The sequence below is a fragment of the Haemaphysalis longicornis genome, unplaced genomic scaffold (genome assembly GCF_048455015.1).
Source record: "Haemaphysalis longicornis isolate Haplotype H1 unplaced genomic scaffold, Haemaphysalis longicornis Haplotype H1 scaffold_6, whole genome shotgun sequence".
Taxonomy (NCBI): Eukaryota; Metazoa; Arthropoda; class Arachnida; order Ixodida; family Ixodidae; genus Haemaphysalis; species Haemaphysalis longicornis.
The window spans coordinates 88,525,804-88,541,985 of NW_027526407.1; the positions used below are offsets into that span (position 1 = coordinate 88,525,804).

Consider the following 16,182-nt stretch of genomic DNA (forward strand, 5'->3'; position numbering starts at 1 on the left):
CATTGCACCCGAAGTGTCTGGGACGGACTGACTTAGCAACGGAACGTCGCAGCGAAAAACAGGAGGACAAGCTGATTGTTTTCAGTGGTTAGAAGGCCCTAAGTAGCGATTAATATTACTCCATAACATTAATATTAATGTTATGGCGTTCTTCGATGGGAACCCGAGGTGCCGTTTTGAATAATGCCTACGCTCTCAACGAACAGACAATTTATAACAGTATGCCTTTCAATCATTTTAAAGTAATGAATTAAACATTAAAAATACAACAAAGGAACTCTTCCATAAAAATTGCAAATCGCCTACTTTATGGGCAGCGGAGAGCGAGCTGGAATATATGTTCAGTGGCCAAATTACAAAACAAACAAGGCGAAGAAAGGCTCGCTATTCATAGAGCTGGCATTTCGTCGTCGGTAGCGCGGTACCGTGAGACTGCGCTTCGTACGCGCTCCATTCGGGGACGCCGTTCGCAAGCCGCTAGTCTCATCGGCTATAAACGATAAAGCACAAAACAAACAAATAAAACATTGCGCGCAAGTGTTTCTCAGGACACAAGGAGCACTTGCGGTAAAGCCCTCGCAATCGTCACGTTAGGCCTCAAATGTGCCAACGGGAAGAAAGGAATGCTACACAGGCGTCGCTATGCGGTGCTTGAGTGACCATTGCAGCATTGCTGCAGGAAACGAGAAAATTGGCGTGCCTGCTAGTAAAACAGGCACGCGCATGCGCGCCGCGCCGGTCTCGACAACAGGCGCCGGGCCTCCAGAGCGCGCATCGGTGGCTTTTGCCACGCGCTCGCGTGGTCTGCAAAATTAAGTCCCCGACTGTACCTATTCGCCCCGAGCGCGAACACAGTCGGCCCCTGGCGGCGGCGGGACGAACCGCTCCTAGTGTGGATGGCGCTCTCGCGTCGTCTGCTTTTTCCCGTTGCGTGCGGCGCAAGACGCGTGCTGCACACGACGAAACAACCAATATGTGTGCTGGTTTGGCAGTAAGCAATGACATACTTACCTCTGCTTGCGCATTTCCTCTAGAAACGCAAAAATGAGCGGCCGTTGCGGATTACTGCGCTGGTTTAATTCCACGAAACACCTTTGCCCTGGTCACCGCTTGAGTGTGAAACGTGTTATAAACATTGCTTCCACACATTGCTCTTTTCGTATTGTTGAGTGCAGTCGCCTGCCGTTTCTTGAACGTCGAAGGGTGCTTTTTGAAGGTGGCGTGGTGATTATTTTTAGTACGCGAAACGGGTAAGAAGCGAGAAGACCTGTGCATATGCGGGAAAATTCCACAGCCTTGTAAACTTGCGCTGTGTCCTTCTAGAAAGAAGAAACAAACAAAAACATTTACACTGCACACGACCCGTGCGCTATCGCCCATATATTACTGGACACGTATTTTACACCCGTAAGCGCCTCTATGATCGTGTCCTTCCCGTACCTTTTCTAAAATAAGTACCATTTTTGGACAGTTGATACTGAGGAGGAGGAATAAACATTTATTCAACTGTATCGAGTTGCTAATTTTACGTATTTTTTAAAGTACGTTTATATGGATGGGCAAGAGTATTTAGGGGGATTCTTCGGTAAAATTAAGCAGTTGTGAATTTGCGTCTGTCATGTGGCATTTCGGGTGTCCTGTTCATATATATCATTTCCAAATCCGACATGAATCACCTTGTCCAGAAACGTGTCTCACTCAGCATAACCAAATGCCTGTCTTAACCTCTTAAGGTGGACCTAAGTTTAAAGAAAGAGGAGAAAACGCGTAATATAATGCACGTTGTTGCCCACATGTGTGAGGGGTGTGTGCCATGACTAGCTGTTTTTTTTTAAAGTGCGATGCACTTTATAAGCGACCCCGAACCTTCCGCCGTCCGCATTGCTCCTCCTCCTCTCCCCTAGCAACGGCGCGAGGAGCGGAGAGGAGCGTCTGTAGCAACGGCGCAGCGACGTCACACCCCACGTGACCCGCGCGCGCTCCGCCTCCCGCGCCGTGGCTGCGCGCGCCCGCGCCGGCTCCCGCACCGCTCCTCGCGCCGTGACGTCACACTCCCACGTGACCGCGCGCTGGCGCCTTTGAGTCTGCTCCCCCTCTCCTCGCGCCGTGACGTCACATGCTATGCAGCTGGCGCGCCTCTCCCCCCGTTAGGTTTGCACTCACCCTCGGCGTGCGCCTCTCCCCTCGCCTGACAGCTCCCCCTCGCCGGTACTGCGCCTCTCAAGGCGATGGCAGAATTACTACGCCGTGTACTCTCGGCGCAAGAAATGCATTCGCACTTCCTCACGATTCCCTTCGGGGAGGTGGGGGCAATTTTTTAATTTTTTCCCACATGGCTTGCTTTCAATACAATTTTGAAAAAGGCGAGCCACAATTCCTGGACAATCCCGGACCAAAGTGGTGTTAATAAGTTTTAGAAATACGTACTGCTTTTTCACCGCTACAGAACACGACGCCTAGTGTAGTTTCGATTGTAAGTAATACTGATAACCATAGTTTGGCTTTTCGCGTTACATGCGTTCTCTTCTCGCTGTTCTTGCAACGTTGGCAGGACCCCCCCCCCCATCTTCCCGAAAAAAAACTACGGTAAATGCACAGAATTTCATTTTTTAACCAATCCTCAAGAATTAAATGCCAAGACAAAGGCGATATTCAGTTTTCAAAACAAAGTAGTTACCGGGAACCCGTTGCGCTGATTCGCAACGAGAAATAAAAAAGAAATGTTTTACTACATCTGCAACAGCAAAACTTCATTTATTGCCATCTTTAGGGTTCCTAAGCGACCTTATACGCAGGAATGCAAACACATTTCGCTGTTGTAGGCACCTGCTAGATTTTAAAAGGAACGCAAATGGTCAAATTTGTGCTCACTGTGAGGGCCCAGAAGCTTGGTTTGCACACTGCAAACCTGCTTGTCACTTTGCGAAAAGCTAGCTAAACATGAGATGTTGATTGTACTGCGTGCGTTGACAATTCAATTCGCAAGTTCACTTGTGACGAAAGCCGTAAATAAGTGATCCGAAACCGTTATTCATCAAACCTTCCTTCATAGTCGTTAAAATATAATTTAAAAGACCTGTTAGAGCGGTAACATTTATATTTCTGCGCTGATCAAAATTCTGTAATTTTATGTTGCCTTTTGAACACACAAAAATATCGTAAGCTCTTGGAAAGAATTTCTTGGCAGTTAAGTACTGTTACCATTTCAGGGCATCCCACAAATGCAAGAATGCGTCATGCTACCAGAGAAAGCAATTGAGATTGCCGTTGTAAACTGAATTTCAGATATCGATGCTTCCTGATTTGTTTCTATTTATGCTTTTATTGAAGGCTCAAAGCTGTAGTCTGGAAAGATCGAGCTTGCTGCGAGCCACAGCGTACAAGTTCTTTGTCACAATTACGGCCATTCGGAGATTCCCGATGAGTCGTCGCTTTTTTTGGCGTTGTAATGAAAACTGTCTGCCGCTTCCATGCTATACATTGAACGTTGAGAAACCAAAATACAGCATACCACTCATGTTTGCACCTTTCGTGCGCACATACGGCGGGAAAAAGGCACGAAGCGCGCCCACAGTGTGTATTCTTACGGGCCGCTCAGCGGAGCATCCACACTAGCAGCGCGACGCTGACGCCACCTACATGTCGAGCTCGCGGCGAATACTGCAGCGTTTCCCTTGCCTACACACGCCGCAACCGAACGACTCCTAGCCCTAGGTCTACACAACATCGTGCCGGACCTACTCGAAGCGTACCGCACTTCCCAGATCACTCGTCTCTACCAAAACGCCCACCGACCGCATCATTCTTGAACGGGCGCACCTCAACCCACCCAGTCTACTCAATCGCAAGGCTACTATCCCTCTCTCCATCCTCTCCAGCACTCACATCAAACCCCTTCTAAGCACCATCTTTGGTTCTGTTTTTTTAAATCGAAGCTTATTACTCCAGGCACAAACCCAGGAAAAACTTGATTGCGCGTCTGTATCCCCCAAGGTCAGCGAAGCAACCCTTGCTGTTTCGAGGCGGCGACGAAGCGCCATCGATTAGCTCCGGACACCGACCAAACCAATACGCGGCGCCGACGGAAGCGTGTCGTCTCCTTGTGCATCTCGTTTTCCAGCGCAGAGAAGTACCACAAAAATTAAACCAGTTTTATTGAATGTGAACGCTGTAAAATGCGCAGCAGTGATTTGCCAAAGGGGCCGGGGCGCCCTCTCGACTAGTTTCAGTATCAACCTGGCGTTGATACCGAAAGTAGTCTGGAGGGTGCGACAGCCCGTGAAGAAGCCTAGGAAGAGACACTCAATTGAGTTTCCAATAATTTTGGATAATTATTGCGCTAATTCATTAATTTAAAAGCGAAACTGCTTAGCAAATGGTAATTTGTTTCTGCCCGCAGCTAATTACCAAAAAATTCCCAAGCGCGCGAACGTGAGCGAGGACCTTGGGGTGACCGTCAGGCAGTTAAAAAACCAAGCGCCCGCGTGCGCGTGTCTCGACACGACCGCCCCAGCGTCCCCTGCGCCCGTTCGTCAAGGCAAGCATATGCACTTACGGAGATGGGCCAAGATTGGCTAAAAATAAAAATTCCAGCATTCGCCGTAGTCGTGGCAACACTTGCTCGCAACGCGAAAGACACGTCACGGCGTACGCCCCTGAGAGTGGCATCCAATGATGGTCACTTCAAAAAAATGAAAAAAAAAATACGCTTACACTTTTTTGTAACACCGATGGAGTGAAGGTCGTTGTGGCGGCAAAGACGAAGCAAATCGGCTGCAATTGTGGACTTAAACCGCCGCGATGGTCGGGTAGGTTGCATACAGCTTTGCTACCTTCAAGTCATGCCCATTAGCGAGAGCTTCGTTTTTTTCTCATTTTATTTTATTGTGTACTTATTTGCGGCCTAGCAATGACAGCCTCCGTGGCAGCGGCACTGCGCAAAGATCCCCCCCCCCCCCCCCAACACTTTGCCTATGAGAATCGTGCGCCTGCGTGGAATGGGATTGACATCGGCGCCGCAACGCGAAGGGCCCAGGTTCAATCCTGGCCAGGGGAAGCGGTGGTATATTCGAAGTTAGACCTTCTCAGTGGTTCTTTTCAGTTGTTAGACCAGCGGGTGTCCTGTGTGATCTTTTCGAAGCGTCTGTTAGGGTGCGTGACGCCACGTGACTGCAGCGGCTGGATAACGGGACCCCGAACGAGCTACGACGACAAGCCAGACCCCTAAAGTGCTCCGCACTCCACTTTGTGTGGGATGCATTCGGAACGGCATAGAACTTGATCTTCCCTTCACGTTGATTCCCACCTATTCGTGCGATTTGTTACTTTTTTTGCCACACGTCGTCGGTTCTGACATTTCCGCTGCTCGCCAATGCCACAGAGGCTAGACGGGGACCGGAAATGTTATTCGCCGACGCAGCACAATCGATCATCGCCGAGCGCGCGGAATGCTGAGACCTGTGGAAAAACTGCTGATGGATGATACGCTGCACAAGAGCAATGCCTCGTGACACGTATAGGTGTTGGAGTTTTTGCCCACGGACACAAAGTACTTTACCGTCCCTTCATAGAGAAAGGTTCAGAGAAACGCGAAAGCTTTTTCACATCGAAACTGCGTGAAAACCTGCGCTGAAAGTGCGTCCAATCGATCGTCAAACATTTAAAGGCCCAAATATCGAAGAACGAACCCGAGCGACTTTTGAATAACGAACCAATGTGACGATTTTGAGCGCACTCAGTAAACGCATCTACGAACGACCTAAATGTATACCCATACGGAGTTTACGAGATAAAGGAATGCTACTGTATTCCTTCTTCATGATATATGCGTGCATTATCTTATCTAGAACAGTTTCATTGTCGCGATTTTCATGTGTCCGTTTTGGCACACTGGAAGCCTGGTTTCACTCAAGCGCCGTGTGTCCAGAGATCATATCAGAGGTTTTCGGTCGACCAACCGGTCTACGGGGAAATAAATTAGTTTTTATTTACAGGATGCCACCAGTCCCGCTAAGACAGCTTTCGATTTAAAATTCTACAGGGCCCAAGTAGTATTTAACTGCGCTGTAAAAGGATTAATAAAATGCTAGCTCGCCCCATGGGTTGGAGCGCCGGAAACACCGAATTCGGGTGGTTCAACCCGCACAGATCAAGTGGACCCCACCCGTACGCCCTTAGAGGAAAAACTATAATCATGCACCCCTACGTCAAACGAGGGCTATGGTTGAACGGGAAGCTTTCTCGCGATGGATTCTTTTGTTGTTGTCTGAGTGTTAAAGACGCCCGTCTTTCTTGGGCTACTTAAACGCACAAATTTCGGTCGGTGTGCGTGTTTGTGTCTTGATCCATCCACCCCATCAGAGTGAAACAGAAGCTGCGCAATAGTCTTGTAGGTCCGGTGTCAGTGTTTACACTTGTCAACATTGTTGAACAAGGGCAAGACATTACGCAAATATAAAGAAGAAAATCAATACATAAGTGATATTTGCAATGTTCCTTTATTTTTTAGGGTTTAACGCGCCCACGCAACGCAGGCGATGAGGGGCGCCGTAGTGGAGGGCTTCGGATTAACTATGACCACCTGGGTATCTTTAACGTGTGCCTAAATCTCGTACACACGGGCGTTTTTGCTTTTCGCCTCCATCAGAAAAGCGGCCGCCGCGGACGGGAATCAAACCCGCGACCTCGTGCTCAGCAGCGCAACGCCTTAGCCACTGAGAGTGTTCTTTTACAAAAAAACTCACGGATGCGTGGTTTTTGCGATAATAAATGAAATACTATATCAACTGCAGAAAACTATTGCCCGATGTTGCTCGCGCTACTATAACTTCTGGCGGAATTCAAAAATCATACGGCAACCGCAACGAAAGGTTAGATAGGTTCCGCGTTCCGCTTAGAACGCTCGTAGAGTAGGGCGATGTGGTTCTATAAACGTTGTACTAGTATGCTACCTTGATTCACGTGCGTCACCGCCGTGCGGCAGCGCTGGAATTGAGGCACCCGAATTGGCGCAGTGGAACGCGGTAAATTTGGATTGACTTGAGCAAAAATTAACGTGTTATCTTGGAAAGAACGAGAAGGGAAAGGAACAGCGTGAAACGTAAGCGGGAAAGAGAAGGGATGCGTTTACTCGGCAGGGGCGCCAGTTGACTATCGCCTTTCGTCGATATTTGCAACGAAAGGAGAAGATACGCGGCCATTTTTTTCTCGTCTTAGTAGAAATAAAGCAATCGGATTGACGCCGGATACACAAGGCGAGGGGCCCAGGCACTATTCTGGCCACCGGAAGAGTTTATTTCTTTTGTTTCGGTGTTTTCGCGTTACAGACGGCCTCAGTGAGAACACTACAGCTTCGCTTTAAAAGATGAACACCGTGCACTGCCATTTCCCGCACACGCGGTGCTGATAATGACCCACTCCCATATTGACTGCGGTGACTGCCGCACGCCTTTGAACAGTTTAGGTAGCGACGTCCGCTCCTACCTTCGATTGTATTGTACTGGCCATGCGTACACTCATTCGCTTTCCCAATGACGCACCCAGGTGAGATAAAGCCACCACACTAAGCTCATAATGTAGATATTACTGGCTTGTTTCGTCAAACAGCACGAACAGTCACTGTCCTATTCGCATTCCCTGTGTAACCATCAGCGGGATCTTTGACTGAGCAATGCAGCTGCATTTCCCATCAGCGGAATGTCTGATTGAGCAAGGCATCTGCATTTCTTTTTCGTTTAGCCGGGTCTGTTTTTCCGGTTGCCGAGCATTTCAAGTTTGCAATAAAAATGGCACCAGTACAACAAATACGCTTGACTCTCAGCATCATCAATCCTGTGATTTAGACGAGCGGTGACATAACGACCCGTCTACTCTGGCGCGAAACTGGAAAGCTGTACTTTGTCAGCGGCAAACTGTGGCCATAAATTCCTGGATAAAGGACAGCAAAAATGATAGCACACACACACCGTGTGTCGTTTCCACGTGCGTTCATACAGCTGCGCTCCCAAAGGTGAAATTCCGTATTTACGGGATGTAGCCCTGCTAACCGAGGACAGCAAAAATTACAGCACACACCGCGTGTCGTTTACACGTGCGTTCGTGCGGCTGCACTACAAAAAGGCGAAATTCCGTATTTACGGGACGAAGGTACAACTGTGTTGGCTATCACGAGTACCTTATAGTCAAAAGCTACGGATCAGTTTCCACCATCTTACGTTAAAAGGGCAGCGAAACGTCGCACACAGTCGTTATTCCATTTTGTTATTTAACAGAGGAAAAACTCTGAAACGAATATTTCATGCGTTAAAATTTCCAGCATCGAGTCGTAGGTTTTCGCAAAATCAATGCTGGTTAGGTTGTGCCTCGACACCAGAAGTCCATGCCTCGCGGTTCTGGGGGCGAATTGGAAAGCTGTCTTAGTGTTCCAGTCCAAATCGACAATCAGAGCATTCCCGTGCTAAATTTTGGAGCCCAAACGTGCAGCTGTCCGGAACCCTGCCACGGAGCGGATTTTATTTTATTTTTTGTTTTGACGGAAAGCGCGATAGTCGGGCTCTTCCTATCGACAACTTAGGCTACGAAACAGCTGCTGCAGCTACAATTCGACCGCTGTGGACTCGACAGCACACCGCCTTACCCAGTAATGCAATAGCGTTGTTTTGGCAGTCCAAAAGTACAAAAAAAATTAAACCCTTGCCTAGACTGGAATATATTTGCCAAAAACAACGCTTGAATACTTCAGGAGTACGCCTGTTATTGCCATAATCCCGTATCCTTGAAGAAGGGTACGACAAACTACGTATAAAAACATTCTTAGAAACTGTGCCGACAGATCAAGACTCAAGTTAAAATCCCCGAAACAGCTTAAAAAAAAAAAAAAAGGCGGAGCACGGGCGAAGCGGTGCTCTGCCCCGAGAACGCAGTCAGTACATTACGCGGTTCAACGCGCCGACGTTACACAGGCGATGAGGCACGCCGTAATGGAGGACCCCGGATTAATTTCGACCAACCGGGGATCGTTAACGTGCGTTGAAATGTCGAACACACCGGTGGTTTTGCTTCTCGGTCGGTAAAATGGTCGTCTATAGGACCGATTTCTACCTGGAAAGTGCTGACGGAACGTTCTGACGGATATCCTTCAAACAAGTGTTGGGGACTGAAGTGGTCCGCGATGACGTCTTAATGGTGCACCAACTTCCTCCAAACTTTTTCAAGCAAACACCGCAGAATGCCGGAGGTAGAAAAAGCCGTGTCACAGAAAGCATTTTACCGACTGTACTGTGGGCATGCCAATTTCGAAAGCTTCCTTTCTCGACTTACCGTCCCTGTCACCGTCGTCTAGTGGATCCATTGGCACTTCTTGGGTGAATTCCTCTGTCCTGACACCGGATGGATTCACCGCTGTGGAACTGTGTCACTGTTCGCCAGCTAACTAACTAACAAGCGCGCCGGCTGACCGGAGAACCAGCACGCCTGCAGCATTCACTCTGGGCGGGACGAGGACAGTGCTCAGGAATTTTGTGCGCGATCGTTCATAGATGCGTTCGTCAGTCGGGACTGTGCGCAGTGCTTCCGGAGGGCAGGTAGTGGCAGCGCGCAGTCGACCGGAAGGCATAAAACAGCTGCGCAGTGATAGCGCGAGCTGGACGCCTGTGCGTGCATCATTGGACACAGCACGTGCAGCGGAGAATGCAATCATTCTTTTTGCGCTGTGTTGCCGTGTTTTGTTTTTTGCCCGGTTGAAATCAGGGGCGAAGGCCGCCCAAAGCGCAAGTACTCGGTCCGCTCGCGTAACAGAAGAAGAACGTTTCAGTAAAACTGCAACGCAGTGATAAACTAAAATGTGCTTATTCAAGCAGCGTTGATTCACGCGTCTGCTACAGTTAAGAAGACCCTGCAGCACGTTTTTAAACTTTGTTTTTAGAAATCCTAAATGCTTGCAGTACGTAGTCAACCAACACATCCAGTACTTAGATCACGGGGCCGCAGAGTACCTCTGCCAAAAATTACTCCACCTCCACATAACGATTTTATCACAACCGTTTTACACCCAGAACGTTTTTCTTACTCCTTTTTTTGTTTTTACTTTCTCACTTCATGAGCTTCTTGCTTTTCTAGGCGTGGAGGCGCTGACGTGCAGCGCTCCGCCTTCTGTAACGCTTTAAAGAGGGCCTGCAACACCTTTTTCATCTTTTTTTAGAAATCCTAAATGCTTGCAGAACGTAGTCAACAAACACGTCCAGTACTTAGATTACTAGATTTCGAGGTCGCAAAGTACCTGAGCAAGAAATTACTGCTATATGCCAATCAGATCACTTAGAAACTTCTTCAAAAGATTTTTCCCTTTTACTTATACCCGTGCCAAACGTACACGCAAAATGACATTAAGTGCTTAATGCCGTAAGTTTTAATATCATTAATTCGCTGCTACACTCAAAAATCTAAGGCCATTCGCTCTAATGTCATTTTTGGTTTAAGGAGTTCCGCACAACTCATTCGCCTTCATGAATGTCTTAAATCTGCCTACTCTCGAACGCGATGAGCACCAAATGAAACCAGCGAAATTCTCAGCACCAGAGCGTTGACGCGGAAACGTAGCTGAACTTCGAAACAAGACAATTTTTGGTGCACTCTTAGTGGCAAAGTTTTGGAAAAGACGAAGTTCACTAAAACTGCGGCAAAAGGAAAAACATCGTGTTACTCATCGTGAATTCTTCGGATTTGGCTACCGCTGGCAGGCGATCGGCAGCAGCTGCTGAAGCCGCTTTTAGAAACTGCTCACACCATTTTTTTATAAAACACTATTTATCATAACGTTTTCTTTCACAAAAAATTACACCATCTTCCCGTAGGGGAACCCTGAGTAGTATGCAAAGCAGCCATGGGGTCGATTCAAGTGCCCATTAGTTTTCAGTTCGTCGTTACCGTTAGTTTGAGGTACGTAGCTACGGTTATATTTACAGTTTGGTTTCCATGGTAACTACCACACTTTTCACTTACCGGAACTACGAAATGGGAAATTGCGTTGAGCCCATGGCTGTTTCGCATACTACTAAGGGTTGCCCTACGGGAAGATGGTGTAACTTTATTAGATGCGATGGGGCTATGTCCCTCCCTTGTCGTTGTTGCGCCGTCCACACCCCCACTGTGCATGCTCGGCTTGCTGAACGCCCGATGGTGTCTTACCCTTTAATGGCTCCTGGAGCGACAGTGTTACTGGTGTCTTCCTGGGCCGGCCCGAGATGAACCGAGCATGCGCAATGGGGGTGTGGACGGCGTCACAACAAGGGAAGGACATAGCCCCGACCATTAGATGCTGGAGCGACAGCGTTGCCGGTGTCTTTCTGGCCCGGAACAAGACGAGCACGCTTCCCCTTAAAGGGATCCTGGAGCGGCATTGTTGCCGGGGTCTTCCTGGGCCGGTGGATGGACGGACGACGGATGACGAAGCCAAGAGCAAGAGATGCCTTGCATCTAAAAAACACTTTTAATCGTTGTATGACGTTTTCTCTAAGATAAAAGTTTCTGAGATAAGAAACTATTTCTGTTTTTAGTCATTATCACCATCATGTCTAACACATTTAATGCCTTCGCATTTTCGCGTGTAGCACAGCCCGCTCAAATAATGTCATTCAGTATCTTAAGGCCTTAAACAGTTAATGTCATTTTTCGTGCATGTGTGGTGCACGGGTATTAGTCTTGTTTTTCTACCGCTTTAATTACGGCATTGCACCTGTGTAGCGGCTATTGGCTGGTTTTCCTTCAGTTACAGAAATGAACGCATTCGATAGCCACTTTCAAAAGAAGGAAACAAACGCAGAGCAGAAACAAAACGCGTATGTTTTGAGACGAGCTAGTCACGCAGTGCCGCTCCGTGGCGACGATAACGATAGCTTTCGGCATGCTTCCAGACGCGAAGGAAGAAGTGAAAGCGTTTATCGGAAGTGTTGCAGCGTCCGTTTAAAGGAAGGAAGATGGTCAACAGCGCTGAACAATTTGGTTCGAGCGATTGAGGATGGGAAACAGAGACACCCAATATGCTGGCGCAGCATTTTCTCACGTCTTGATCTTTTCCCTAGCTAATACGCATACAGCGTTCAAGAATAGTGTGCACATAGCGCAAATATTTCACGTCTCTTTGAGCACGAACCAAGCACAGCACTTTCACAGTGGGTTGCTAACGCAATAGTTTGCGAGGTCTTGATATGTGAATCATAGCAGTAACGAAAGTCAAGCTAGTTGGTACGGTTGCATTCTTCTAACAGCGCTGAAATTACGTGGACAATGACGTGGACGTGTTTGTCTTTCTTTGTTTGTTCACGTCATTTTAGCGCTGTTAGACGAATGTGAATCATACCCATTCCGGAACGGGAAGGGGCATGATGTCGCCTATTTCGCAACCGAAAGGTATGATCCAAAATGCTGTCACAGCGCCGCCTGTTTACAAGACATCAATGTATCTGTTTGTCCATTTTCTTCCTAATTTCCAATTGAAAAGGCAATACGAAGAGTTAATTACGATTATGAGGATGATAAAGCCGATGTGATGAACCTCAAAGGCCCTACTCAGGCTACGAACATAAGAACGAAGCTACTAATGAGAAGACACTCGCCGAAAAACTGTTAATATAATAAAAGGTAAGGGGCAAATTGCTGAGAACAGTATCTTTGCTCCTCCGTATGAAGATTGAATACGAGATAAGAGATACTATCTCAGTAATGACAATATCCTAGCAGAACTAAAACCCCTAAAACCCCTAGCCATAAAGAATTCCGGAGAAGAATGAAATTAAGAATACCGACAAAATGCAGGTCCGTTAAAAATGAAAATAACGAGCTCTGGGTTTTCCCTTTTTTAGAAAAAACCACGCTTCTACCGCTTGCAGGGGTTGTTTTACACAATTCCCAAGCAATGGTATTCAAGAGTACACATTTCATACGGCTGCCAACGCGGCACTTGTCGCCGGAAGCTGAAACGCTGCTTATGTCGTAGCAATCATTGCACAACATTGATAGATGTTCACTTGAGTAGCACATCCCGTCCCAGCTGGTGCTGCAATACCAGGGCACGCACCTGCATGCGAAAAAAAATGATCAGGGAAACTGACTGACTGACTGACTGACTGACTACTGACTGACTGACTGACTCACTCACTCACTCACTCACTCACTCACTCACTCACTCACTCACTCACTCACTCACTCACTCACTCACTCACTCCCTCCCTCCCTCCCTTCCTCCCTCCCTCCCTCCCTCCCTCCCTCCCTCCCTCCCTCCCTCCCTCCCTCCCTCCCTCACTCACTCACTCACTCACTCACTCAATGACCTGCTGTGTCACCCTAAGAAGATTTGAAGATTTGAATACCTGAATAGCCATGCCTTGAAGACGGAGGTACGATTCACAATGATTCACGTTCTCTTTATCCACATCCACGTCGAGCGTCGACTTATCTATCTTCCTCTTGATGCGTGACTATTTGACCGTCAACCCTTACATTGACGTCCGCCAAAAATTTGCTTTGTTATCTCACCATCATCATTATAATAATAATAAGAATAATAAGAATGTTTATTTCCGCCTTGTAGATAAGCCTATTTAGATCCACTGCGGGACGAAGTCTTGTGCCATTGACCTCCAACCGTTGCTGTCCTGCGCTGACCGAGTCCATTCTGCATTCTCAATTCTATCTACATGCATGTAGACAGAATGGACAATGTTACATTGAACATCCTTCATATGAATAAAGCCATGACGGTCAGTGCCATCATGATGGCATTGACCGTCATGGGTTCATTTCTATAAAGGATGTATGCATTCGACCGAGTCGACACTAAATGCCGTTAAACACGCTGTGGGCTTTCGTGTCACAGGCTCGCATGTGCGTAAAATAATTATTTCCCCTTTTACCCCTACGCGGCCACGTGCCAACCTACCAATGACTTTTATTTGATTCCGTTGTACGTTTCTTTCCCTTTCATTGGTCAGCCTACTTAGCTTCGCTGATTGTATGTTCGTTCGTTCGCTTGGTGACGTTCTTATAAGGAAGTAAGGTTGTAAACAAAACGCAATAAAACAGGAAACAAGATAACATGAACCAAACTGCCATGAGACAATAGGAAGAACCGATGAAGTCAAACAGATCAACAAGAACACACTTGCATTATGCAAATACGGAAAAAAACAAACTACGCCAACCAGGATTGTGCGAAAGTATGGCGTTCAGTAGTATAATTAGAGTAACTCCAAAACTGTACTGAGCATACATCGGAACTGAACCGGTGGGGTGAGCTGTTGAAAACATTGTCCCGAGCAGAATAAAAGTTAGTACGTCGTAAAAAGGATAGACTGCCTTCTAGAGGAGCCGAAAATACATAAAAAAGGTCTATCAACAGCACAGTTGTTTATGCTGACACAAACCACTCCACACAGAGTTTCCTTTTGGTTCGTAGCGCGAACGTTGGCTTTGGACTTTGTCCACGGGTTCTAGCACGTGCTTCCGCGGTCCACTTTGGGAGAGAGAGAGAGAGAGAGAGAGAGAGAGAGAGAGAGAGAGAGAGAGAGAGAGAGAGAGAGAGAGAGAGAGAGAGAGAGAGAGAGAAGCTTTATTCTCTAAACAGCCCTAGTCCGGGCCATCGTGCCACAGTCTCTTCATAGGGAGACGGCTGGTCCGTAGAACTCCCAAAGGTCCGCACTAACACGAAGGCAGTGGACCGTCAAAAGTTCTTGCGTCGATTTGTCATCTACGCCAGGAACCGGGTTCAACCAGTCCTCCCAGGAAGCGATGCGGGAACGCAGGTGTGGTGGTAGGTCTGGCGGATGGTACTCCCAGTAAAGGTGTCGTACAGATGGGTAGGAAGGGCAGTCGTGTGTAGTGCAAGCGGGACGCGAGAGGATGCCATGCATGTGGATACGGGATGGAGTGATAAGATAGGAGATTAGTGCTTTCTGGACCACAGATGCGGCTTCACGGGAGAGGGCGAGGTGGAGGACAGAGAAACACTGCCTGCTTGCGCGTAGCGCGCAGAAATGCTGTCGGCATGCCTGATTTTGTGAAATCTTTTGAGTGCCAAGGTGATACACATGGGGCCACAGCATGGACGGACCCGGGGAGAGTACTCGGGTAAGCTCGTGTGCTCGAGCATTGCCGCCTAAGTTGGCGTGGCTTGGGACCCATACCAGCGTTATCTTGGGGGGAGTACGGGCGCGAAGGGTGAGGGTGTCAGAGGTATGAAGGTGCGTGGTGTATCGAGAAATATTCCGTAGCACCTCCTGCAAATCACTAAACACGAAAATTAGGGTGGCAGGGGGCTCGACTTTCACAGCGCATATTCGACGGCGGCGGCTATAGAGAATTCTTCGAGGGTTGTACAAGTTGGGCGTTTTCGAAGTGGACAATGGTGTCTACGGATCGGGTAGGGCTATGGAGGGCGATAGCCCCATCTCTAGAAGTGGAATCAAAACTGGCGTCCGTGAAGTAGATTGCCGCACCATTCTGTTTAAGCCAATTAATGCGCCTGCCCAATTATTTTGTGCGTTGTTGCCTGCGGACCAAGTTGTGAGCAGGGTGCATGTGGCGAGGAATACGCTCAATTACTAGGTTTGGGAAGAAAGACCAGGGGGGCGGATCGGTAAGGATTGGGGGGAAGACTGTCTGTTAGGTAGTTTAAGAGGGTGAGAATCGTCCGACCTGTAGCCAAGAGCTTTAAGCGCTCGAGCTGGGCCTGTAGGTGAGATGCGATCCGTTCCTCGATGGTATTATGAATTCTTAGGGCTGAGACGCCTTGTGTGGCGGAATAATGAGGTATCTCCAGTGCCAAACGGTACAGGGCACGGAGGGTTCCTTCAAGGCGGTTTCTCTGGGCAAGTGAAAGGCGGAGGTAGGGCATAGTGTACAGGACGCGAGATTTCGCTAAAGAGTCCACAATGCGGAGAAGGTGAGCCTCTTTGATGCCTTGTGTGCGGTTAGAAACGTGCTTGAGGAGATGAGGGACCTGAGAGATCTGGGAGTGGAGTATTTGTAGTTGAGGAACAGCAGATAAATGGCGTGTGAGGGCGAGGCCCAAATTTTTTAGTGAATCCACTTGTGGTGTGGAGGCTGCGCCAATCGACAGCTGTATTAAAGAGTGATCCGGGTCAGTGCCTCGTCAGTTAGACACCACTAAAAGGCCAGATTTAGATCCTG

General features: G+C 48.1%; 1 protein-coding gene across 1 annotated transcript in view; it reads right to left on the minus strand.

The window, feature by feature from the left end:
- Nucleotides 1–9,620, minus strand: part of LOC144143613 (prestin-like) — a 74,980-nt gene extending 65,360 nt beyond the window's left edge. Inside the window, exon 1 of the mRNA XM_077675451.1 lies at nucleotides 9,319–9,620. Coding sequence (XP_077531577.1) covers nucleotides 9,319–9,349 — 31 coding nt within the window. The 5' untranslated portion in view covers nucleotides 9,350–9,620. The remainder of the gene's footprint in view (nucleotides 1–9,318) is intronic.
- Nucleotides 9,621–16,182: the final 6,562 nt, after the last annotated feature.